Source organism: Dasypus novemcinctus, chromosome 2, assembly GCF_030445035.2.
Source record: "Dasypus novemcinctus isolate mDasNov1 chromosome 2, mDasNov1.1.hap2, whole genome shotgun sequence".
Taxonomy (NCBI): domain Eukaryota; kingdom Metazoa; phylum Chordata; class Mammalia; order Cingulata; family Dasypodidae; genus Dasypus; species Dasypus novemcinctus.
The window spans coordinates 50,349,565-50,377,122 of NC_080674.1; the positions used below are offsets into that span (position 1 = coordinate 50,349,565).

General features: G+C 39.0%; 1 protein-coding gene across 2 annotated transcripts in view; it reads left to right on the plus strand.

The window, feature by feature from the left end:
- Positions 1-419: 419 nt before the first annotated feature.
- The window catches only part of PARP8 (poly(ADP-ribose) polymerase family member 8), a 214,324-nt gene continuing 187,185 nt past the window's right edge, over positions 420-27,558 (plus strand). The window contains exons 1-3 of one of the 2 annotated variants that reach the window (XM_004456185.4): positions 420-804; positions 893-994; positions 1,976-2,030. In XM_004456185.4, coding sequence (XP_004456242.1) covers positions 904-994; positions 1,976-2,030 — 146 coding nt within the window. In that variant the 5' untranslated portion in view covers positions 420-804; positions 893-903. The remainder of the gene's footprint in view (positions 805-892; positions 995-1,975; positions 2,031-27,558) is intronic. The other variant, XM_058308825.2, reaches the window with a different exon arrangement.

A 27,558-nucleotide genomic window follows, 5' to 3' on the forward strand; every position in this document is an offset into this window, starting at 1 on the left:
AGCCTGGAGTAATTTCAAGGCTTTGCCATTTTGCCTGATATAGCAACAAGGAAAGACTTGTTCTTTTTTTTTTTTTTAAGATTTTCCTTCCCCCCTTTTTCTCCTCCCAGCCACTCCGGTTTGGGTTTTCCATATGACTCACAATTCCTTTCTAAAGTGGAGTAGAATTCATAAAAGTGGTGGAAGGGTGGGAGAGGCTGGGAGTCTCGGGGAATCTTCACTATCTACATTCTCCCTCAGCCCACGGCGCGAGTGCAGGTCGGGGGTGGGGAAATCCAGCCGGCGCCCGGGATGGCGGATACTATTAAAGCTCCGGCGGCCCGCAGCCGGGCCGGGTGACTGGGCGGCGGGCGCGGGAGGGTCTGCGGCGGGCGGCGCTGCAGCAGCCTCAGCAGCCTCAGCACCGCCGCCGCCGCCGCCGCCCGCGGGCGCGAGTGTGCGCGGGTGTGGAAGGCCGGCGTGCGGACCGCGAGGGGTGTGCGCGCGTGAGCCGGAGCGGGGCTCGCCCCTCGCCGGCGCCCGCCGCCCGCCGCTCCGCCGGCGATCGCTCTCCGGCAGTCCCCAGCACCCACGGCCCCACACGGCCGTTGGTCCGCGCGGGGGAGGGAGAAAGTGAGACTCGGTGTCATCACCATCCATTGTCAGGAGGGGAGGAAATTGGAATCCAGCAGCGGCGAGCAGCAGCTGGGCGGTCACATCTGGGAAAGCGAAGCCGCCCTCCCCCTCCTCCTCCTCCTCCTCCTCTTTTCTCACCCGGGATCACTTCCGAAACCACTTCGACTTCAGCCCCTGCCTCGGCCAGAGGTTTCATTTTTTAACTGAATATTTACGAAAGCTGGAAGCGTGCGAGGGGGGTGGGGTGGGGTGGAAATAGCGGCTGCTTATTTTCCAGGGATTTATTTCATGGGGATGTGTTCAAGGCAAGAGCGTATTCAGAAGGATATCGACGTCGTGATCCAGAAGTCCAGAGCCGAGAAGGACTGCCTGTTTGCAGGTGAGTTCTCGCTTTCCAGAGCCTGGGATCCAGCGCCTGCTTCCTCAGCCTGCCTGCCGCCCCTTTCCCAGTTTTCTGACCGCGACGTGTGTGGCTGGGGGCGAGGGGTGGGTTGCACGTCCCTATTCCGGGGATCATTTTGGCAACAGCTGCTTTAACAAGAGCGGGAGCCAAAAGGGTTGAGGGGGCGCCAGCCCCTCCTCTCCCCGCCCCCCGTTTAGGGCAGTCACCAGTCTTGGGGACAGAACCCGGGTGGCCCGAGCGGGGGGTCTAAGCGGGGAGGCTGTGCGGTGCATTTTCAGCCCCACGCAGTGGCCCGGAAGCGTCCCAGCTCGTCCCTGGGTTCCCAGCAGCGCGGCTGAGCTGGGCGGGTTGGATACGCCGGGTTTGCGCAATGGGCTGAGCGGCGACGGCTGCGGGGAATGGAGCCCGCGGCGTTGCGCGGCGCTGCGTTGCGCTCGGCGGCTGCGCCGGGCGCCGAGGACCCCCGCGGGTGGGGGAGGGGCGGGGAGGAGGCAGCGCTGGGCCGAGCCCCGGCCCCCTGTGGGCTCCCTCCACTCCCTTCCGACTGGAAATGCCTTGCCCGGAAAAGAGAAGGGACTCCCGGGGTTCACGGCGCCCTCAGCGCTCCTGCCTGGGGGTCGCTTTTCGTCCATTTTGCTCGGCCGGGAGACAACTCGGATCTCACTTTCCCAGCCGCGAGCCCGGCGCGGCCCGCTTCCGGCTGTCGGGATCGGGAAATTCCCGCCGTTGCCATGGCACCCGGCACTTGTTGCGGGGGGGGGGGGCGGCCCCCGCGGTGCTCGTTCCGGGGTGCGCAGCATCCCGTCCCGCCGGGCGGGAGACGGGACGGCTCTTCAGCCCTAGCTTCCCGACCCGCACGACCTCCCCTCGGCTCCGTAAAATAGGGGGACGAAATCATGGCCCAGGTGAAAAAAATCCACTCAAGGGGTAGCTTTATAACAGGACTTTCCGTTTCAGATTTCAGATACTCAGACTCCACCTTTACTTTCACCTACATTGGCGGCCCCAAAAGGTATTTATGTGTATAGAGTTGCTTCATTTCCTGTTCACACGCTTGTGTTTCCTTTGTTCTTAGCGTATTCCGCGTTCGGGTATTTATTTATTTATTTTTAAAATTTCTTGTTGTTGTTCTTTAGCTTTACACCGAGCCTCGGTTTTAAATAGCGGAGGGAAAATATGTTTGAATCAAGTGGTCGAAAACCACGCCACAGGCCAGGAGCAGAACTCTCACGCTTCATGTTAAAGCTGTTGTACAGGAGTAGACTGGCTCTTGAGGCGTTTTGGGGGGTGATGTAGTCAAGCGAATGTAAAACTGGAATCCTGGCTATGAAGTGGAATATATTAGTTAAGATGACACAAAATAGTTTGATCACAAGCGGTGATTTTCCTGGTGCGTTGGAGCTGCATGTTTCCATGTTTTTTGAAGGCTGACATAAACATGCAGCCTTCCAAATCTTTATACGGTTTCATTTATTTCTTTAAGAAGTATTTTGGATTTCACCTTTAGTTGTAGGAAAGCATTTGGAGAGTTATGTGTAGCTGGAGTGTATGGCATTTCTTTTGGGGGACAAATAGATGAAAATGTCAATATGAAATTAGCAGTTTGAAAGAAGTGATAATTCAATTTTGTATTTAGGAAGCAGAGTTAAAATCAAAAGTAGCAAATAAAATATGTCGATGTCTTCATGTGTTCACTTAGGGTTTTCTCTCTTTTAGCCCTTTGGGGGGACAGTGATTTAAGGGGAGTGGCCACATTTGAGGACTGTCAGAGAATCACCTTGGGGAAGGTAGATGGGACACTTCAGACCTTGCCTGCTCCTAGAACTGGGCATCCAACATCATTTGATCATATTCCAAAATATGTCTTTTAGCTAGTGGAAACATTTAACAGCATATAAATTGCAAAAGAAGATTCCTTCTGTAAATACGATTTTTAAAAGGCTTGGAATGTGAATCCTTTTAAAGATCTAAAAGGAGTGTTATCAATCCTAAAAATATTTTGTAATTCTTTGCACAGATTTACTTCTGATGCATTCTGCTTTTACTTTACAAAGCCTTAATAAAAAAATTACAACTGTGGTGCCATGCACTGCCTTGATTCCTGAGGCCAGGGGTGCCCACCATACCCCCCTTGACCCTGCTACAGTCTTGCCTCTAGCCTTGGGGCTCCTGAGTCCCTCCCAGAGCATTTCCCCCCACCCACATATCTGAGATGGATATGGGCGTATAGGTGGCAGGGGCCCTGCCTCAATCCCTCCAGCCCACTCAGCAATTGCCCTCTTCCTGCTTTGTGGGACCAGGATGTAGATAGTATACAGAAGTTTCTAAATCTCTTCTTTTCTATGCATTTAAAAAAAATTAAGATGGTGGGGTCCCAGGTGGGAATCCCCTCACCATGAAGTCTGTGAATGTTTAGGAAAAAAACAACAAGAGAACTGTTTCCTGGTTTCTGATATACACGGTATACTTAAACCCCAGGATTGGTATATTAATTTGACTTGATAGTTGAAAATATAACAACAAATCACCACACTTATATCAATGTAGTTTTTTATGTTTTGGAATGAAATTACAGCTTTTCTTATTTTTTTGGAATACCATTATTTTTAATTATGAATGAAAATAATTAAATTAGAGGAGAGCAACTAAATTAATGCTGCTCCTACACTTAATATCCATAAGACATTGGTATGTGACTAATATCCTCTTGTATTATTTCAACAGTTAAAATTTGCTATTCATAAAGTGGCCCGTTGAAAACGTTTTCCAAGCAAGCAGTCCGGTAGATACCTGCTGGAGTTGTCTGTTTTACATTTGTTGCTGTTCCACTACTGAAGTGTGTAGGAACAGGGAAAGCACTAAATGGACTTGTTAAATAACAAGTGCTTTGGTTTCTGATATGATACTTGAGTTCTTTTGGCCTCGTTTACTTATGTGTACAATGTGAATTTGAGTTGTACACTTAATCTCTAAAATCTGTTAGGTACTGTGCTAAGATTCTTTATCAAAAAATTATTGAACAAGTGTTAACATAGCAAGAAGTATAGAAGTATGAATGCCTCCAGGAGAGAAGGCCAGGGTGTTGGAATGAATATTTAACTAATCAAGATAACATCAGTTTTCACTGTAGAAAGAAGTACCAGGGTTGCTCTTAAAAGTAAGAGGTGTTTCCTTTTCTATGTAATATCCTGTTAAGAGATAGTATTTTCTTTTGTGAATGATTTAAATACATGGGCTTTGTGTACCTAACGTGGAACAGCCTATTCAAGGAGAAAGACAACTGGTACCACTGCTTGCATGATTGCTCTGTCTTCTTAAAAACCCATTTCACAATGCAATAAAATGTTGTTTTGGTATAGTGACTATTGATAATCCATTTTTGGGTCTGTAGCTAATGGCAGAGAAAATCTTTTCATCTGAACAAATATATATATGTATATGATTTTTTTCATTCGAGTCTGATATTCATTCTCTATCTTTATTCTCTATCTTCCATTCTGACATGTTACTCAGACATTTAAAATTAAAATAATCCTGTTCTATTTTGACTTACTGTGCCTATTAATTCATAATATTACTATGAGTGTCAATTCAGGTTAACTAGACTTATTTCACCATTTGGAGGAAGTGGGAGTCTTAAGGAGAGATAGTACATGATTATCATGAATTACATTTAACCAATTTTTTCATCTAAACCATTGAGAACATATTTCAAAAATAATTTTCAATTCAAGTTGTAGATAAAACTTAATATACCATTTCCTCTATCTGCCGCTTACCGAATGAGTTACACATTGTTATAAAGACAAAGGTTGCTGTTATATGTTACTATTCAATAAAAGAAATACTGATTTTTTTTTTCACATGCACATTTGTTGTGCTTCTTACTGATAAGAAGAAATGCTAAGATGTAATTGTGTCAGGACTGTCCAGTGGCCTAGTAAATTGGGCTTTTTTTGGAGGTGCTCAGAATACTATTTTGAAGGTGCTCAGTATACTATTTTGCCTTGATGTACTTTAGGTGAAGAATGAGGGGGAGAAATGGTCACTTGGAAGATTGAGGTAACTCAGTTTTCCCTAAAAGGGAGATTCATGGGATTATTATTATCCTCAGTTTTGTGCAAACTGAGACTCAGAGAGTTTAAGAAACATGCTCAAATGCGCCCAGTCAAATGGTGGAACTCTGTTCTTTCACATTCCTGAAACGTGTGTCTGGTCCTCTAAGTCAGTGTTCCCAACCTTTTTGAGCATGCAGACACTTTTAAACCTCTATGCAAATATTTATTTGAGAGTTGTAGTTTGTGTCTGTTGATTGAGAACTACACAATGAAAAAAGAACAGCTATGAATTACTTTATTTTGTTAAATGTTATGAGTTTGAATATTAACAGCATTTATATATGCTTGAAAACTTGTAATATATATATATATATGGCAAGATTAATTCAGTCTAGTAATGATCCTTAGAACACCTCTTTTTCTTGGAGTACCTTTTCAGCTACTAAGGAGAGGCAGCTACCTGCTCTCTGCCTCTCAATTTCAGGGGTTTGCCAAGTACTATAAACAAAGGGCCTCAATTGTCTGCACTTTGTAAGATTATGTAGAAGTCACTCCTTCCTTACACTGTGTCATGTTTGTAATCTCTTGTCTTGTTTTTTTTTTTAAGGGAGTATACTGGGGATTGAACCTGGGACCTCTTACATGTGAAAGAGGTACTCAGCCCCTGAGCTACACCCACTCCCTCCTGTCTTCTTTATTTCTTTCTCTGTTGTTGATGAGCAGTAAACGTCATAAAACCAAAAGGGCTCTGAGTTCTGGTTCTTCGTCTCATTAGCAATCAAGTGTAGAGTTAGTGGTAGGAGAAATATGAAGGATAAAGTAGGTGATGACAGTGACTGAGGGAATAGGAAAGCAGACTGAATCCATAGGGATTTCTCTAATTCATGGAATGCCATGAAGTGACAATCTACTTGATTGCCAAAGCTCATTTATTTTCTCTTGAATATCTTAGAAATGAGAAGGTAGGAGTGGGGGTAAGGAGAAAAATCTCAATGACTAAAAGATTGATCAGTTTTCATTTTGTAAGAAGTACATGCTCATTCTAGAAATCTTGCAATGTGCATTTATTTTGAAACCATCAAGTGCTCCTTAGGGTCAGAATGAAAAAAGTGATCTTTTTTTAAATAGAAGATTAAGAAGTTTCTCTTGTCAATGGGGACTTAGTCACAATCCTTTTATGTTACATCTTAATTACTATCCAAAATATTGTTTTTTTAAAAGTGTGTTACTAGGAACCCTGGGAACCTAGCTTGGGATTAGAGGGTGCTGGACATAAGGGGTATGAGGGAAGTTGAATGGGTGATTGAGAATCTGAGCTTTTGTGCCCCTTTTAAAATTTAAAATTGCAGTTGCTCTACCTCTTCTCTGTTCTGTATAAATTTTTCTTTGAAAAAGCTTAAATTGTTACATGGTCTTTAAAACTCATGACCTAAAATGACCACCAGTTTAACACACATATAACTTGATTGAAGCTTATATATTTAAAAAGATTTAAATTCCATTTATCGCATGGATTAACTTAATATTACTAATGATATTTATTGAGCCAATTACAGACTCTGCTATACTTTGCCTGTCTTACCACATCCTGTCTTTGTAACAAAGATAAAATACGTTATTTTGTCAGCTATTTTACATTTTATAGCTAAAGAAACTGAGACTAGGAAGTTTAAATAACTTATAGCTAGTAAGAGGCAGAGTAGGAATGTATTTCAGAGTAAGTCAATGTTTCTGTATGGCTTAAGGAGTATTGGTTAAACGGCATGACAAGAATAGTTGGAAATGTTTGGAGATGGGGAGGTATTGCTAACAGGATGCCTACCAGGGCCAGTACTGAAAATCTGCTGGTTGGTAAGGGAATATCTGAGTCCAATATTAAGTACAATAGTCTCAGAAAAATATTGGCTGTGGCATCCTTATGCAGATATTCTGCAGTCTGAGTAAATTCCCCATTATTTCTCATTGCAAGTTTAAAAAAAAACATACGAATGGAATTTCATCACTTCTAACAATATAATTCTCTGCCCAGGTGTGTTGTGTCGATTATGCTGTAGTAGATAAATCTTTGCCTCTGATTTAGTGTGGAATTTGAGTTAAGTATCAACATGTGTATAACTTAGGGTTCTCTAGGGAAACAGAATCAACAAGAGATATCTGTCAATAGTATGCGATTTTATGAGAGTTGCTCTCGTGACCGTGGGGATGCACAAGTCCAGGTTCTGCAGACAGACTGCAAACCAGGGGCTCCGTTGAATGTCCAATGAAGGTTCTTGGCAAGTTCTGGGAGAAGTTGGCTGTCCAAAGACTAGCTGGGAAATTTTCACTCAATGCTGGAATGACTTCCCCTTTTAAAGCATTCAACTGATTGGATAAGCATCACTTATTGCTGATGGCAATCTCCCTGATTGATGTAAGTATGATCAGCTATCTATGATTTACCACTGCAGTAAAGTCAATGATGAGTGAAGTACATAAATGTCCTTGTATTACAGTTAGCCCAGTGCTTGCTTGACCAAACAACTGGGCACAATTACCTGGCCTAGTTGACACGATAGCCTAACCATCACAACATGTAATCTTTCTCTTTTACATTCTGTAAAATTGTTTCTTCCATGTACCCTAGGAAAGACTAATAGAAAGTATGTTATAATTAGGAAGGCTTGTCCTCTCAATTTTATTGTGACATAATCTGTTTCCTGTTCAGTAGTCTCACTTGATATCTTTTTTTTTTTTAAGATTTATTTATTTATTTATTTATTTCTCTCCCCTTCCCCCCCCCACCCCGGTTGTCTCTTCTCTGTGTCTATTTGCTGTGTCTTCTTTGTCTGCTTCTGTTGTTGTCAGCAGCACGGGAATCTGTGTTTCTTTTTGTTGCATCATCTTGTTGTGTCAGCTCTCCGTGTGTGCGGTGCCATTCCTGGGCAGGCTGCACTTTCCTTGGCGCTGGACGGCTCTCCTTACAGGGCACACTCCTTGCGCGTGGGGCTCCCCTATGTGGGGACACCCCTGCGTGGCAGGGCACTCCTTGCGCGCATCAGCACTGTACATGGGCCAGCTGCACACGGGTCAAGGAGGCCCGGGGTTTGAACCTTGGACCTCCCATGTGGTAGACGGATGCCCTAACCACTGAGCCAAGTCTGCTACCGTAAATAGGGTCTTCAAAGATCCTGTTCACTAATGAGTCCATACCTTCACTAATAACATATTCAGAGGTCCTATTTAAAATGGGTTCACACTCACGGGAACTCAGGTTAAGACTTGAACATGTCTTATTGTGGGGTATGTGATTCAGTGCCTAAGACATCCACAGCTCTTCTGGGTTTACTGATTGATAACATCTCTGACTCATAGTGCAGTTGATTTGGATATCAAGATCATGATTTTTGCTTATCACAAAGACCAGTAAATTTCTTCTTTTCTTTAGCCACAAACTGTATCTCCTCTATCCTTAAATCCTTAAAAATGTATGATATTATTTTATTTTGCTCAGGAGGCTAAAAAGAGAACATGAGTTAGAACAAAGTGAGAGTAAGAGAACATCATGATATCAGAAGAAAAAGATGAAAGTATAGACAGATTATCCCAAGTCCATTACAGTATCAGCAACAGTAAAACTGAGTATAGTTTATGGTGGTAACCCTGTTTGTGGCTCATGCCCTCTTTGTACTAAATGGAGGTTGTAAAGTCATTCAGTGTTAAATTTAAAGGGGGGACAGCCACTAAAACCTTTGTGCAGTCAGATCAGTTTTCCCTGTACAGAAATTAGCAGAAAGTCTGCTAGGTGACTTCCCCCATTTTGAAAGGTAGGTTGAAAAGACCTTACTAATGACTGGTCAAGTGTTCTTATGATTTGTCAACCAAATCTGAAGTTCTGTAGTTATTTGTATTTTCATCATTATTTTGTTTAAAAAACTACATGTTATTAAAGAGTCACTTGAATATTAATGTATTTGAAATATAGAATTGAGGCTGATAATATAACTGCATTCATTTGGCTTTCATATCTCTGAAGAAAAAGTACAAACAAAAATGGAAAATAAACTAAAAAAATACTGTTTAGTACAGAGCTGTGTAAAAGACTCATTATAAGTTAAAAAAAAATGCAAGGGAAATGGATTTGGCTCAATGGATAGAGTGTCCACATACCACATGGGAAGTCCACGGTTCAAACCCAGGGCCTCCTTGACCCATGCGAAGCTGGCCCATGCACCATGCTGATGCGTGCAAGGTGTGCCGTGCCACACAGGGTGTCCCCCGCATAGGGGAGCCCCATGCACAAGAAGTGCGCCACATAAGGAGAGCTGCCCAGGAGTGGCACCACACATAACGGACAGGTGACGCAGCAAGATGACACAACAAAAATAGACACAGATTCTCAGTGCTGCTGACAAGAATTGAAGTGGACACAGAAGAACACACAGTGAATGGACACAGAGAACAGATAACTGGGGTGGGATGGGGGGGCATGAAATAAAAGAAATCTTTAAAAAAAAAGTGCAAAAATAAATCAATATTTATTTTAGAGACTTGAACTCTAGTTCCTAGTAGAGTGCCTGGAATATGATAAATATTTACTAGTATCTCTTAAATGACAGATTAATATTACTCCTTTGCCATTTGATGGCATTTCCCAAACTGTTTAATTAGATGTTAGGTTTGTGGCCGATTATCTTTGGGAAATAATATTAAACAGTTTAGTTAAACAATATTAAATATTATCTTTAGGTAAACAGTATTAAACAGTTGTAATGCCTGGCTTCTCAGAGTCTTTTATATATTACTGTGCATTTTGCATGTCTAGGAAATGAATGAAGTATTCAGTGTTATTCAGCCTTGATTACAGATCTGGAACATCTCAAGGGAGTTGTTTTGTGGAAAATATTTTGGCAAACTCTGAGTCTTATTCATTAAAAATGGTTTTGGGTAAACAACATTGTAGTGGAAATGGAAATTATCAATTCACATTGAGCCTGAAGAATTTACTTTAGTAATTTTTATAAAAGTGGCTTTATGACAGGGAAAACTTCAATTAAATGCATTTGGCATATCATACCATTAACTTTTCTGTATGAGAGAATTTCTTTCACTTGGTTTCTAATTCTTTTCTTAGTTGTGTTGAATCCATTTATGATAAGGACTCTCAACTATTCTTACTCATCAAAGCCCTGATATTTGCAGAATCTCTTTGGTACATGATTAGAAGCCAGTCTCAGAAGGAAGTGTTAGAGATAGATAATGATTATGTGTAGCAGAAGTACTCATTATGTCCTCTTAAATTCTGTCACTTTGCAGTAGAGCTTTTTAATGAACAAGATGTGATGGTGTAGGCTTTTGGAGAAGTTCATGATGAGGGAAATTTAGAATTTATCTAAATATTTTCTTTCTTTTGATAAATTACATTTAAAAAAATCAGTGAGGGTATCTATTTTGCAAAACTCAATGATCGAATGAGAAATTTAGTGGAAGATTTAAAAATATTTCCTAGAATTTTTGGATGTTAGTCAGAAAACACTCATTTTTCTGAGACAATATTGGTAATGAAATTTTTGGAAGCCCAATGTTACTTTGGTAACATGATTGGAAAATGAAGGCTGTACTTTAATAAAGTGTATTAATGTGTGATATAGAATGATGCAAATGTTGAAAGTGATTCATATTAATGGTAGATATAGTCCTATATAAATACTGTATGGTTTTTGTGATTCAGTGAAACCACTGAAACTTCACAGGTAACCAAGAACCTAGAAATTCTGTTTTTTATTTGGAAGTCAATGTGCAAAATTTTAACAGTGAATTCTTTATTGGGACAATATATTTGTTTGTATGTATCCATGTCAGTGATCATAAGAATAGTTTAGATGTTGGCATGTGGGAGACCTAAGCAGAATGTTATAATCTGCTCCACAGATAGATGTGTAGTAAAAAAAAAAATAGAAGAAAAAGAAGTGAAAGAAAAAAGTTGGCCCTCCAGCTGAAAAGTAGTTATTATTTTATTATAATCACAGAATTTGAAATGATCTTTTTAGTGAACAGACAGATTCATTTTAGTTAACTAAGAAAAAAGTTTGAATAATTCACTGTGAGCCAAATTCTTGATCCTTTTTGGAGCAGTCCATCCTTATGGGAAATAAAATGGCAGTGGCAATTTCAGTGGATTTCTCTTAGGTGATTTCAGTGAGAATTGGATATTCTTGACTGAATTTGGCCCACAAATGATGAAATGTGGACCAGGAAAAATTTTAAACTCAGTTTTTTGAACCATTCTAGTTTGATTTAATATGAACTTCCTGTATTGGCTTCCTGTGTCATTAATTTTACATTTCCCATTTCCTCAATTCTTGATATCCAGTACGCACAGAATCCTTTCCAGCTGTACATAATTGGCAGGGAAAAATATAGTTAGGGCATAGTATCACAAAAGGTTTTTAAAAATAGAAATGTTGACTTTTCTAGCCTCTGGGAAATGCTGCATTTCAAATGTGCCTTTTAAATAAAAAGGTAGGTGCTTGCCAAGACTTTTCAACTTTGAGAGAAGAATTCTGATCTATATAAAATGAGGTTAATAATTCTTTTTGTATTACATAGACATATAAATTTGAATCAGGAAAATATAATCTTAGCTAATTTTTAGTAAAAGCGACTTGATTCAAAATTAAAATGGATAACCTCTATTATGGTCTGTTTTAGTGTGTCGCTAATTATAACTTGAGTAAATTATGAGTAAATCACAGTTTTATATTAATAGAAAGCTGCTATCAGTTTTATTGAAGTACAGCTTATAAAAGAATACTAAGCAATAAGTACTCAGTATTCAAAGAAATATTAATAACCATTATACAAATTCTTTGTCTCCTAATTTGCCAATCACCGTAGAAAAATACAATATTTTATAAGGCCAATGCAATTCTCAAATAAAGCCAATTAGGAGTTGATGGTATTGAAATATCTATTTCTGTGGCTGAATAGTGAATTTAAACATAAAACATGTTTGAAATCTCTCTCAACCCACACACCCACATATACCACTCATACCACAATACATACAGGCACACACCTGCAACACATTGCAATTGCAAGGCATTCTAAGTGTTTCCTCCCTAAATGTGCACTTATAATATTCTAAATTATACTTGAAGACATTGAGACATAGTAACCTCTGGTTCTCAAAGATGGGAAGTGTTACTTAAAAATTGAATTACTTTGGACATTTTAAGTGTTTGTATCTTCAGGGATTGATATGTATTCAAGGGACACAGTATAGAATTTCCTCAGTGATTCTGATACCACATTCCTACTTTTAGGAACACAGGCAAACATAAAACTCTTAATGAATAAAAGGTGGACTGAGTTTATGGATTATAATCTAAAATTTTTTATGATTTATGAAAGTACTATATGTTTTCCAAACTATGTTATAGTTTATTTTAAAAATTATTTTTCACCCATAATATTATAGTGTAGTGTAGCAGAATGGATCAATTGATACGGATTTTTTCTAATCAGCCAGTCAAATTATTTAACCACTTGGAGTCTCACTTTTATCTATGAAATGCAAATAATAAATTTGCAGAGTTTTCAGGATTGACTAGATAATATGCTAGTGAAGGGGCTCCTAAGACTACCATCAGGCTCAGTGATTGACTAGAAGGACTCATAGGAATAAGAAAAAGCTATTAGAATCATGGTTACAGTTTATTGTAGGAAATGATTAAAATTAGCCAAGGGAAAAGGTGCATGATGCAAAGTCCAATAGAAACCAGGTAAAAGTTTCAGGTGACCTCTTTCAGTGAAGTCACATGGACTGAAATATGTATTATATGTATGTAATACATACAATATTACATACATATAATGTAATATATGTATTATAATAAATGGGAAGCAATATGTATTGTAACAAATGTGAAGAAATATGTATATAACAAATGCGAAGGGTTGCCAACCAAGGTTGCTCACTCAAGTCCTGGTCTGTGGGATTATTCTTGGGAATCAGTCACATAGGCATGCAGTACCTGGGTGATTGACCTCAGCTACTCAGATTCCAGCATCCCAGGCAAAAACTGGGTTCAGCAGAAAGCATACATGTTAGCATAAACTAACTGGTAAGGTGGCCCAAGGTCTGAGGCATATAAAAACACCCTTATCAGGCAGAATATTCCAAGTGCTCAGAGCTCATCTTCCAGGAGCTGGCAAAGAGCCACTCCTGAAGGCAGGCCTCTTGGGAATGTGCAGGATTTGAGCAACCAAGTCTTGCCAAGTTAACCCTTTCCTGCCCATAGGCAGACAGTGCCACGCATAGAGAAGTCAGTGCCTGTTATTGTTATTCATAGCATTAATCCAGTTCTGCGTCCTAGGGATTGTGGAACACATGAACAAGGAGAATAAGGGAAAAAGTCCCCTTTTGATTTGGAAATATAGAACTTTTTAAACTTAAAGTGTTATTAATTTGTAATATACACTATTATTGAATAACAGCTTTTGATAAAAAATATATTAAATGTACACAAAAGTTTAAAGAAAGCAGTAGCATACATTTACTCATATAATTGCATACTATTTTTTCAGTGTCTAAAAATATTTGCTATTTCTAGATCTTTGCCAATTTAAGAATCTAAAGATTCTTCATATTCACTTTCTGCCTTTGCCAGTTCAGATCACCACAGTATTACCAGGGGCATTGGTTTTCCTTTCCCTTATTCTGTGTTCCTGGTCTTCACCTGTTGTATCTTTGTAATAGCATTTTGTGGGGAAGGGGGATTTGAAGAAGTCTGGTTTTGTTTGCATTTCTTTTTAGTTTAGGGTTGCAATTATTTCCCTTTTTTTCTTGAATTATGTTTCATTTGAAATTAAGTAGTTTTTCCAGAAGATTGGTGAAAACCTGTCATAGGACCTCCACAAGATCCTTTCTCTCCACGGGTCCCTCACCTTGCACCAGCCTCCCCTGTCCTTAGAAAGTCTGATGTATATTTTGATAGATTGGCAATTTCTACAGGTTTTTTTTTGCATTGCCTGGCATGTAGTACTCCTCACCCTAGGAAAAATATTTTTATTTCTGGGTTCCATCATAACATCACCTAAGGTGATTCCAATTAAGTGACTCAGGGGTGGCAGTCAGATGAAGAAAAATATTGTATTGAGGACTAGGTTTTCACTGTTGTCAGCAAGGGCACATAAACACCACAACTTCCTCCTGCACAGTGCTAGGAAATTTCTTTTGATATGTATTTTGGAGATATAAATAAAAAAATGTCTTATAATTAAGAAATTTCAGTAACTGAACAGTTAACGAGCACTTAAATGGCCAGGTAAAAGATAAAAATAAGAGTCATACCTAATTCCTGCTTTAAAATTGCCCTTAAGTTTTTGTCTGAAGCAAATTTCTAATTTGCTCCATGTAAAGGACATCTAGAAACTTCTAGAAGGAAAAGATGGCTGGAACAATTTTTTGCCTATGGACAGATGAGACCATGTCAACATTTACACTTTTAATTAAAGTATCTCTTTGATAATTTCAGTGAATTTTCAGCAGGGCAACAAAATTGAAAGGTATACAGATTTTGAGAAAGAGTATTCATCAGTAGGCTTGCCACTGCTGTCTCCTTTATCACCCTGGGCACTAACAGTGCTCTTTTTTCATACTTTCCCTTCTACTTCTGGTATACCTTACATGATCTTTGTGAGCTTCCATTTTTGGTTTTCTTCCCACAGTGTCCTTGGCTGTAGGAGTTCCTATGACAGGCCAAGTGGAAATAGAAAAAACAGTTTTAATGAGCATGGAGGCCATTAAGTATGAAACCATTTATATCGTTCTTTGTGCTTTTCTACGCACTACGTCTGTCTCTGTCTCTTTGTGTACAATATGTAAAATATATGCACCCACATAAATCTTGGGTTTTTATAGAGCAGCTGTCATGATAGGTAAAATCTTCAGGAACTCTTTCTTTAGGAAAATACCAATTGGCAAATAAATGAGTTTTTTTTTTTTCTCCCAAAACTTACTTAACTATATTGATCCCATGTACACAGTAAAGAAAACATTACCATTTCATAAAGTATGTTTCACTTTCATATTACTGCCATATGCCAGTAACTCAGGCTTGGCCTTTTTAAAAGATCACTGTGTAAATGATGTTGGAAGCCATTTGGTTTAAAAAACGCCGATAGAAGAATTAAAAAGCAGATTTAAATTAAAAATTAAAATCCGGTATAATTTGACACAGATCCAGACTGCCCTGTGTATTTTGTTAGGACCTGAGGGTATGCCTGATTTTCGTAAAATGCATTCCCATTAAAAAAAAGAAAAATAACTTTCTTGTATCCTACTTGTGAAGGGACACTAAAGCACTCTAAGACAGTTAAAATACCTTAAGTGTTTTAGAAATTTTGCGCTTGGTTAACATTTTATGAAATGCTCATGAATTCAGTCTGTTATCTTAAAATTGATTTACATAGAGAATTTCTCTAATAATAGGAGATGAGTATCAGAAGTATGTGTATTATAAATATATTGTATTAAGGATATATATGTGTATAAGATGTGTATGTATTCAGTATAAGAGAATATATATTTTCATGGACATAAGAATAGAAGAATCATATAAATGTATCCAACTACATTAGGAAAATAATTGCTTTTTATTTGAAATTTTAAATGATAAGCACTTAATGACTCTTACATGTCTCTTCTTTCATTTTAAAATATTTCAGTAAAATGCAATTGAGATTTCTCAATATCTGCAGTTGTTTATATTGGGGGTGGGGCGGGAACTTAAACTTCAGTGTGCTAGGCTTTGGGTCCAGCTTATCCATTCTGGATGGTCTGTTGGGTTTGGGCAACTGATTTGTGAGGTAAAAGTCATTCAGTCATCCTTGATGTAGATAGATCCTGTCTACTTAAGATGAAAAGGATTAGCACTGGGAAACCAAGAAGAGTGACGTTAAACATTCTTCTCTACAACAGCAATTTTACATGTGATCCGTTATTCTTACAGCCTTAAATTGTGTATGAATTTCATATAAAATTTCATTACAATTTCAGCTAGTTGTGAAGCATTTGATCCAAAATAAAATTAAAGTCTTCTCGTTGATAGTTGTAGATGAGATTTAAGAGTCAGAATGGGGTTTCTTTCAACCTCGGATTCCTTAAGCATCTCTGAGCTGAAGGACTAAATAAAAAATCTAACTGTGGTAGTGTTATTATTTAGAAGAAACTATTCTATGTGGTTGCTGTGACCTGGTTAATAAATGCTCCAACCCTTAATCCCACTGTCTATCCCCCTCTTTTCCCACCTGGATTCTAATTTTCTGATTTGTTACTTGTAATAAGATGTAAATAACTAAGCTTGTTAGAATTGTGTTTAAAATGATGCAAGGCTTTCTTAGGGGTCTGAGAGAACATAAGGATGTGGCCTTGTGACATATTTTTAATGGTTTAAAACCTTTGTTTTTCTTCTGTGCTTAATTTTACGTTTTTTATTTCACATCCTCTGATTTAGAACTTTAGTTCCAAATGCTCATAGTACCATTTGTCATATTGGCAGATGGCTATATGTAGAGAGTTAGCATTTTGTTGTTTGATCAGACTTAGGAACTGGTTAGCCCAGATGTCAGGACTTTCTCTGCTTCTGAGTGGAGAAATCTAGAACTGAACAGAAAGCAGAATTGAATACTCATCAGGCTTTCAAACAGTTGATGCCACTTCCTTTGTTTGTAAATTGTTCATCTCATTTTAGACATAGGAATAACAGGATTTTCTACCAAGAATATGAAACTAACATTTTGCTAAAGTAAATTTTAATGAAATCATTTGGCTTTCTTATAGTCAGGATGAACATTTTTAGTTCATGTATTATTATTAATTCCATTTACTGGAGCGAAAGTACAGAAATAGTATTCAGCCACCTTGTTACTGCAGAAATGTAGAAGTTTGGCATTTTAAATATCAGATGTTTTAAGCTAAAAAAAAGTCTGTTTTTTTTTCCTCCTGCATGGAGAGATAATCTATGTTTGCTGTGTCCCTTTAATCTTTCCCTTATAAAAAAAGCATAGGGACCTTATACTATTTTCAGTTTTCAAAATTAGGTCATGTAAATGTTGTGTTGGACTTCTAATTCATGAGTGCTATCTTCTATATAGTGAAGATAGGATATATTTATATCTTACTGTTTAGCTGTGAACTAGAGATAAACATAGAGTGATGAGTATTTTCAAGTTTTAGTTTGAATTTTTTTATGTAATCTCTTAGATACAATTGTGATGACTTTTTTTCTGAACTAATATTGGAACATATGGTCTGATAAGTGTGAGTACATTTGGGGAAGGCAAGATAAGGATGCTTCAAATCAGGACTGACCTGGAAAAGCCTCTGCCCCAGTATTTATGGATTAGGAAGGGGAGGGGTGAAAAGAAACATTAAAAGCATTGGAATGGTAAAAGAGCAAAACTCAGATACTTCCTGAAGTGGTAGAGAAGAATTCCAGTGGTTAATGCAGCTGTGCTCAAGTTGAAAGCTTTCCACCTAGTAAATTTTTAAAATACCTTGCCTGGTCTTAGCTGGAATGTGAATGCTTTATTTATTTTGAGCAAGTTATCTGACCCTTCTCATAGATTCCATCACTTTGAGATTAACATAAATACATTTTCCCTTTGGCTATTTTACAAGGACCTTGAGGACTAATTAAATTTAAAAGAAAGTAGTACATTGAACCCCCAGGAGACAGAGGAGCTGTTTATCATTTCTTTCATCATTCATTTCTTATTCATTTTACTAACATTTATTGAATACTAATTATAGTAAAAGTGGTATCCCAGGTGTCCTAACTGGGTGAATGATGAGGGTGGCTTTTCCCCTCATTATATATTTTATTTTTTGAAATTCTCATTATGAGTAATTACTCACGGATATAATATTACCAGACTCAGCAATAGTTGATCTTTGACTAGCATTACTTATACCTATTTTTACCTTGTATATTAATTTTTCTTTCCTATATTTGAACTAGTTTTTAACTTCTCTAAGAGATGCACAAAATAACTTCACATGGAGAAACCACATGAGAGCTTATGTGTCTTGACATTTGTGTCTACCAGAATTTTTTCCCATGTTGCAATGTACTATATGAACTATTTTTTCTTACCCCAAAAAACAAACGCAAGTTGTTATAGCAAACCAAAATGAACCCCCTATACATTACCTTTTCCTTTAAATTACATTTTGTCTTATTTTAGGTTGGCACATTCAGAAAACTTTTAACTTTATATTGTTATTTTTGAAAACAGTACTAACTAGAAATTTTAAAAAGAAAGCCTCTAATATTAACATTTTAGCATTAAAGAAGCATGAATTAGCTTATAGATTGAATTAAAACAGGTTAATTATCAAGAAATGGGTATAAGATAGTGATTTTACACATTTTCGATAAGCATTTATGCACTATTCTAGTATAAGGTTACATAAAATTTCCAAGGAGGCTGGAGAAGTTTCCTAGTGTAGGTGACTTTTTAGTAGTTCTTGGATTTTTTTGAATAATGACTTTTTGAATAGTTTTGCCTATAAGTCTGACAAGTAACACTAGATACATTAATAATGATGTACCCAATTCTCTGCTTTGAGTTGGAAAAGAAATAAAGACCCTATTTCTTAGATTAATATAGAAAAGAGGCGAATTTCCTTGCTTTATTTATTTCTCAATTTTTGGAAAAGGAAAGTAATAATCCTGAAATCAGTTAAGTAGTCTTTGTTACTGCCAAATACTGTAGATATGTAGATTTTTAAAGGCTAGCTGATAAAAACAATACAGTTAGGCATGAAAATGATGGGCTGAAAAAATACTGGATTGAGAATAATGGGAACAATTAATATTTTATATATATTCATATATTCTACTTCTATTCAACCTACATGGTGATGTAAAAATGCTAATATGCCTAAATCTAATCTTCACAGCACTAGCATACAACTTCTGCTTATATCATATAAGCCTATCAAAGACTTCATGATAATAATATAGTCTAAGTTAATATGGCATTTGTGAGGCAGAGTCAGGAACTGAAGAGAGGCGGGGGTAGTCCTTGGCTGGGTGTGTTCACTCGGGCCAGAATAGACACACCAAACTAGGCTGGGTAAGAAAAGTGGCTCTATTTGCCAATGGGAGATGGAGGGGTACGCTATCAGTCAGCCTCCCTGTTAATGGTTTTTCTCACAGCTTTTATACCTGATGAAACGAAGAAAGTTAATGCTCAAGATGACATTCTAAGAAGGGCCCAGAAAATTTGTTAGTTTGTTTGTGCTTCTCCAGTTAATCTTAAAATAAGCACGGTAACTCCAGTCTGGGAGTCTTGGGAGAGGAGGATGGGGATGATACGGGTGTGAAAGTACAGAGAAAGACTATGGATGGATGTCAGTGAAGATAACGAGTGAGGGAGTACATAGTAATACATTTTTGGTGGCACTTAATCTGATTAATGTTAAATCTGTGGCTCTACATACCTCCTGACATGTGAGCAACATTATAAGGTACAGTACAATGCCTTAATATTTAATCTATACTTCATTTTTCTAGTACTATAGAGTGATTTCCAGGACTCACTTTACTTGCAAATATGCAAATATATAGCACAGACTTTTAAAAATGATTATTGTCAAGATGGTTACTTTGAAAGCCAGGAGCTCAGGAAGTGCCACAAATGGCAAATATTTGTTTTCCTGCCTGCTGTTCCTTCCCAGAAGCAGCATGTGGGAAGCAAGTGATTGCAGTCTCTGTGTAGGTGGTGTGCTTTCCGGACAAGCAGGGGACTTCTAGTTTTGCTGCAGTTTTATTGAGTGAAGATCATCAAATTATTTAATATTTTCCTCCCCTTGTAAAATAATCATTCTAGACTATTATCTATAAGTTCCTTTTTAAGAAAGATATAGTGTATGTTTCTGATCATTTCCTTTGTATTTAGTTTATTTATTTATTTTTTAAAAGGATTTATTTATTTATTTCTCTCCCCTCCCCCGCCCCGGTTGTCTGTTCCCTGTGTCTATTTGCTGTTGCTTCTTCGTCCGCTTCTGTTGTTGTCAGCGGCATGGGAATCTGTGTTTCTTTTTGTTGCATTATCTTGTTGTGTCAGCTCTCCGAGTGTGTGTGCTGTGCCATTTTTAGGAAGGCTGCACTTTGTTTTGCGCTGGGCGGATCTCCTTGCACGCAGGACACCCCTGCATGGCAGGGCAGTCCCTGCACGCATGAGCGCTGCACATGGGCCAGCTGCACACGGGTCAAGGAGACCCGGGGTTTGAACCGGGCGCCTCCCATGTGGTAGACGGACGCCCTAACCACTGGGCCAAGTCCGCTTCCCCTTTGTATTGAGTTTAAAATTGTTTTTTGTGCTTGGTTAGACCATGGGGATAATTAAACTAGAATTTCAGGAATGGGCAAGTCACCATCATGGCTCCTCATATTGAGAACCACACAGGAGCTTGAGTGTCTTGACATTTGTGTCTGTCAGGATGCCTTCATTTGCTAATGACCAAATACTCAGCTCAGATGGACTTAAACAAAAGGGGATTTTTGTTTGTTTGATTTTCTAACTCTGGATTTGGTGGTTTCCTGAGTAGACTCAGTTTAACAATGTCTTCAAGATCTTGATTTCTTTCCAGAAGTCTGTGCTTGTCTTCCATGATGTCAACTAGCATTATTTCCTCCTGGGATTGTAAGACAGCTGCATACAACTCCAGGGGTTCTTCCTTTTTGGAATACAGGGGAGAAGAGTATTTTCAGAAACTGATTCTTTTAGGCCTAAATTTCATGCCCCATCCTTAGAGTCAGGGGTAAAATTGGTTATCTGTAAATTAGCTACCCTGAGGAAGATGTGGTATAGTAATGAATATTAGGAAAATTTCTAAGAAAATGGGAAATGGACGTTGGGGTTGCAACCACAAAGTCCACTGAGGAGAGGATTTTTCCATTTTGTTCCATTTCATAATTTATTTTTCTGCTTGGCGTCTGAAAATCTAGGGAACAATTGGACTAATTGTAAGCAAATGTACTTTGTTGCTTGAGAGTGGTTCATTCTGACACACAGCATATGCAACACAAACAAAATTCATCCTTGATTTGAGTGTGCCCAGGGCAGACTTCTATAACCAGGATAGTATGTCTGCCATGAACTTAAGGATCTCTGGTGAACAGGCATTGCATGAGAAGAGGTTTCATAAGAGATAGTCATTGAGAAAATATATTGGAATATGTCTTTCTTTTTTTTTTTAATCCCCCCCCCCCCCCCCCGTTGTCTGCTCTCCTCTCTGTGTCCTTTTGCTGTGTATTCTTCTGTGTCTGCTTGTGTTCTCATTAGGCAGCTTCAGGAACCTGACCTTCCAGAGTGGGAGAGAGGTGGTTACTCTCTTGCACCACCTCTGCTCCCTGTTCTGCTGCATCTTCTTATTTTCTCTACTCTGTGTCTCTTGTGTCATCTTGCTGCACTAACTCTCAACGTTGGCTGGCACTCCTGTGCATGGCAGCTTCCTTGTGTGGGACGGCATTTCCACGCAGGGTGGCACTCCTGCGTGGGGTGACATTCCCTGCATGGGCTGGCACTCTGTGTGGACTAGCTTGCTGCGTGGGCCAGCTTGCCCTCACCAGGAGGCCCTGGGCATCAAACCTTCGACCTTCTATATGGTAGATGGGAGCCCAATTGGTTGAGCTACATCGGTTTCCCTGGAATATGTCTTAATGAACCACCCCATTCCAGTGTAGATAGTTGGGAAAGTAATATGTAAATATTTTATTCTTATGGACAATAGTCTACTGTTCATTTAAAATTTATGTTTATATTTCAAACCCTCATAAATGACATAAAACATGTATTAATACCTTAAAATCATAGTGATAGGAATTAATAATCAGGTAATTCTCATCTCTATCAAATATCATTTTGAAAGTTTTCGATTAATGCAATTAATTTATATAATGCCTTGAAGGTAATTCTAGCTTGATTCCTGAAGTAGCTTTTAAATTTTGTAATGAAAGAAAACTTCTTATATGATGAGTGGTTATATTGGTTGAGCTGTGGCCCTAGGCACCCAGACAAGAAAATGATGGCTTAGGTGCACTTGATCTTGGACAAATATTATCATTCAGAATGGCTTCCTAGACTGTGCCAAAGGAATGGGGTGGGGTTTGGGCAGACATATAATTATGAATAATTTTTCTTGATGAGTTCTCCAGGGGGTGCTACATTTTTGCTGGGAGCTTTTAAACTGATGTTTTGAACCACTGGCCTTCTGTGGAAGAGATTCTTTAATACACCAACTGTTAGACATGTGATATTCAGGAGGCTAGGCTGTTTTGGAACTTTGAGCTCATTACTCTGTTCTTTTTTCTACACCCTCCACTCTTTTTTTTTTTTTTTTTATGATACTTTTTTTTTTTAGATTTATTTATTTATTTAATTTCCCCCCTTCCCCTGGTTGTCTGTTCTTGGTGTCTATTTGCTGCGTCTTGTTTCTTTGTCCGCTTCTGTTGTCGTCAGCGGCACGGGAAGTGTGGGCGGCGCCATTCCTGGGCAGGCTGCTTTTTCTTTTTCACGCTGGGCGGCTTTCCTCACGGGCGCACTCCTTGCGCGTGGGGCTCCCCCACGCGGGGGACACCCTTGCGTGGCACGGCATTCCTTGCGTGCATCAGCACTGCGCATGGCCAGCTCCACACGGGTCAAGGAGGCCCGGGGTTTGAACCGCAGACCTCCCATATGGTAGACGGACGCCCTAACCACTGGGCCAAAGTCCGTTTCCCCACCCTCCACTCTTAACAGCTATCACAGCTTTTGATTTTCTTGGCCAACACTAAAGTTTTCTATATATATGTATTTATAATCTAGGATAACCTAGGTTTTGGGCCAAAAACTTCTCTACATCCACCTTTGGCTGGTGGGGCCCTCTGTACCCTGTAATCACTTGGGGAGTCAGATGAAAGAGTTTACCTACTGTATCTGCATTATCTAGAAATGCACCCTTCTTGGTCTCAGGGTCTTTCAGGGGAAGAGAGAAACTGGGGAATTCTTTGTGGGCCTTTTGCTTCATCAGCCCCAAAGTGACAAGTCACTTTCTCGCCCACTTCATGGGAATCCTATCCTCCTCCACAACAGTAAGGGCTTCAATGAAGGGAAACAAAAGGAGGTATTTTAGTAATCTATTCCTACTACATTTCTCTTTGGTCCAGAATATATTGTAATTTCTAAACACCTCACTTGGGTAGAAAAGTCTCTTAGAATCCACAGATCTAGGTAACTTCTCTAAATGAGGCATAAGTCCCACCATGCACATGGAGTGTCAGTGTTCTCTATTAGAAGATTTCTTTGGCAGCACTGTCCTTTCAGCCTCGGGCTGCTGGCGCTGGCATTTCTGGGAACATTGCACTATACCTCACATTCATTCATGCCTCTCACTCAATTTCTAAGGCCCTCTGATCATCCATCTACATCTATTTTCACATTCCTTTGTGCTTCTGCTCCTGCATGAACTCAAGGGGACAAGGGAGATTTTTCTGTTTTCTGCAACATGGGAAACAAACCCTCAGATTCACTCAAGTTTATCAATTTCCACCCTTAAGTGAAGACTGGGCCTCAACCTTCTTTTTCCCTATAGCCCTCTCAAGAGGCTCATACCCCTTTACTTTATAATTAGGAGCTTGGAACAGTAAGTTATGAATGCTTGCAAAACTATAAATGGATTCCTGCTTGATGGCTTCTATTTCTTTCTGAAAGAAGATCGAGGAATAGAGTGGTTAAGAAGGCTGTACAAAGTTAGAATAACTCCTGTGATGTGGAGAAAGGAAGAGAGATCCCTAGTACTGATTATCTTTTTAAACTGTGCAATATCCTCTGCTATTTTTTTTTTTTTTTTTTTACAGTTCACACTATTTCACTATACCACTCTTGCTGCTATAACTCCTCGTTATTCTTCCTCATTTATTGAGGACTTTGGCATCTGGTTTATAATTTTCCAGTTGACCCCAAATATAACTAGCACATGAAGAGTCACATCGATGATCCATTTAATATCCAAAAGCCGCTTAATTTCATGGCTACCTCAATGCTAGTGTGTTCATATCCTTAACACTTTGGCCCTCTACCCCATAACTGTACCCTGGACCTTGCCATCACCTGAAATTGCTTCAATTTTGGAATATTTAACTCCCTTACTTCACTCTTTGACAACATACTGTTTTTCCAGCTCTCACATTGTTACTACTAGTTTATTGAGACCTTCCATCTTGTGGCCCGTTTACTTTCTTGCTGTTAACTTCTTATTCTTACTGCTTCTGTTTTTATCCTATATTTACCTATATCCTCTTAAATTCCTTATCCTTTTATCCTTTTGTTGGACTCATGTAACAACTACATCCAAAGATGAATCTATCTACCTATTCCACTCCTTATTTCTGGAGGAAGAAACTCAGCAATGATGATTAATATTCCTAAAATATATGACCTCCAGTGCAGTTGGGCGCTCATGTAGCAGGTACTACATGGGTTGTTGAGAGAATGTTCAATACTTATAAACAAGTGTTCTGTGGTTCCCTTTTCAGCTCTCTCTCCTGTTTGACATAGTAGTTACTCTAAATGTTCTCTGCCCTTCCTCCACCTCCCTTTTCTACCCTTCTCAAGCTTCATATTCTACCACTTCCGTTCCAATTAGATAACATCAAACTTCACCTAAAAATCAGTAACAAACAAGTGACAACTTTTAAATTTTTATTTTAACTTCTTGCCTGCTACCTACAACGCTAGCTGTACCTTTGCTTGTCCTTTCTTCATTCAAATCTCTTTAGGAAGGAGCCTGTGGCTAATGTGGCTAAGGGTGCCTTTGTGCCCTTTCATCCCTCCTTCACCCATTTTTTTTCCTCTGGCTTCTTTCTGTCTTAAAAAAGAAGAAGAACAAAAAAGGCTTTAAACAAAAACTTTTTTTTTTTTTTTGAGGTACGGGGGGAGGGATTGAACCTGGGACTTTGTTTGTGGGAAGCCGGCACTCAACCACTGAGCCACATTGGCGCCCCCCGAGTTGGTTTTTGCCTTGTTTACTTGTTGTTTTGCTTTTGCTTTTGTTTTTAGGAGGCACTGGGCACTGAACCTGGGACCTCCCATGTGGGAAGCAGGCTCTCAACCACTTGAGTCTCATCTGCTCATAACAAAATATCTTAATTCTTCATTCTCCTTTTGCTTCTGCTTTCGTCCCCTTCAAAGCTGAGTTTTCTGACAAGTATTTGCATTCTTTTCTGTATATGCTTAGAAAACCATTTTCTCTTCAGCCTATATCTACCATTGCCTCTAGTACTTCAGTGAGTACTTTAGTGAAGCTACTCTTAGTTTACTTGACTTGGTTACATGTAGCCTTTGTTGTGATTGTGGTTAATCACTCCCTATTTCTGGAAATGCTCTCTTCCCTTGGCCTCTGACAGGACTCCTGGTTTTTACCTCACATTTCTGACTGCTCAGTACCTTTTATGGATTCTACTTCTTCCAATTCCTTAAATGTCAGTGTACTTTAATGTTCCCGTCAGTACCCCTATCTTTATGCACTCCACATGCTCTGGGAAATCTCCATCAACTTGCTTGTGCTCAGTCCCTATATCATGTCTCAGAGATCTCTGACCCCTTGTTTTTTTTTTTTTTTTAAGGATTTTAAAAAATTTATTTCTCTCCTCTTCCACCCCCCCAGTTGTCTGTTCCCTGTGTCCATTTGCTGTGTGTTCTGTGACCGCTTCTATCCTTATTAGCGGCACCGGGAATCTGTATTTCTTTTTGTCGCGTCATCTTGCTGTGTCAACTCTCCGTGTGTGCGGCACCATTCTTGGGCAGGCTGCACTTTCTTTCGCGCTGGGCAGCTCTCCTTACGGGGCATACTCCTTGCATGTGGGGCTCCCCTACGCGGGGGACACCCCTGCATGGCAGGCACTCCTTGCGCGCATCAGCGCTGCGCATGGGCCTCTGACCCCTTGTTTTTAATTCTCTGTTCTTCCTCTGTAAGGTTTTCCAGCCCAGATTTACATGCTGTTTATCTACCTGTTTACTGGCCTCTCAACTTGGACATTTTAATAATCTTCAAACTCAATATGTCAAAAATGCAACCTCTCTCCTACTCTCCTTCCAATTTTTTTCATGTCAGTGGATGCCTCTTACTCACCCTCATGTATCCATATTAATAGCACTGACATAGATATCTCAATGTGATTAAAAGGGAAAATGTTAGTAATGGTAACAATAAAAATTTTTAAAATCCATGATCTTCACTATACAAACAGTGAACCCTAAGTTAAGCTATGGACTGTGTTAGTAGTTCATTATAATACAATTATAAAATAGTCATAGTTAATAGTACAATTATGAAAATATGCTATCATCAATTATAACAAATGACCCACACCAGTGCAAGGTGTTAATAATAGGAGGTATATGGGAATGCTGTATTTTAAGCATAAGTGTTCTGTAAACCAACAACTTCTCGAATAAAGAAAAAAATAAATCAGGGTGGAATCAAGACACCTTTATCTCCCAAACACCCTTCATACAATTAACCACCACATTTGTATTTATTTTTCCTCATTGATGGCTATCAAATGGTTGCTGTTAAATGATGGCTACTTTGCATTCCAGCTGCCTCTACTTTAGTTCTGACCACTGACAACATTTCTTACTTTGACTATTTTAAAAGCCTTTTCCAAACTAGTCTTCCTTTTCCCAGTCTCTTGCTTTATTCCATTTCATTCAACCCTTAGCAAAATGATCCTTCCTAAGTATAGATCTGATCATATTACTTCCTCCTCTTAAAGTGCTTCATAGTTTCTTCCCTGACCTTAGAGTAAAATCTAAACTCTTTATCACGCCATTCAGAAACACCTTTGTGATTCAGTGTCTCTTGATCTCCCAGCCATATCTCATCAATCCCCAGCACTCTATTTTTAATATTTATTTTCATTTTGCAAAGTTACTCCTGTTTATATCTGTGATATCAATTTATATGCCATTTCCTTTAAAAGATTTTCCCTGTGGCCCTCAAAATTAGATAAGGTATTTCTCTTAGGTGCCACCATAGCCCCTGATATTTTTTCATGTGAAGGTAGTGGTCACATAATTGAAATTCCCTGTTTATGATTCTGCCTTTGTACCTCCATAAGGGCTGGAAAAGCTGCTTTTCCCTTAGCCCAGTACATGATTTAAAGAGAGTACTCAATAATTTTGGATGAATGTCCTGGGGACCTAATGAGACAGGCTTTCTAATGTGTTGAATACTCTCTTTGTTTCCATGGTTGCCTTTTCTTACTTCCATAGGCTGGTAAGAATTAATATTCTTTATCTCTCTGATCCATTGACTAAATCTTACTGTCTTTTACGTTGCAGCTTAAATTGTCATTCCCCTGTCTTAAGGCCCTTACTCGATACCCTATGGCATCCTGTGCTTGTCATAGCACTTAAAATAGTAATTTGTAATTATTGAATTTCTTGCCT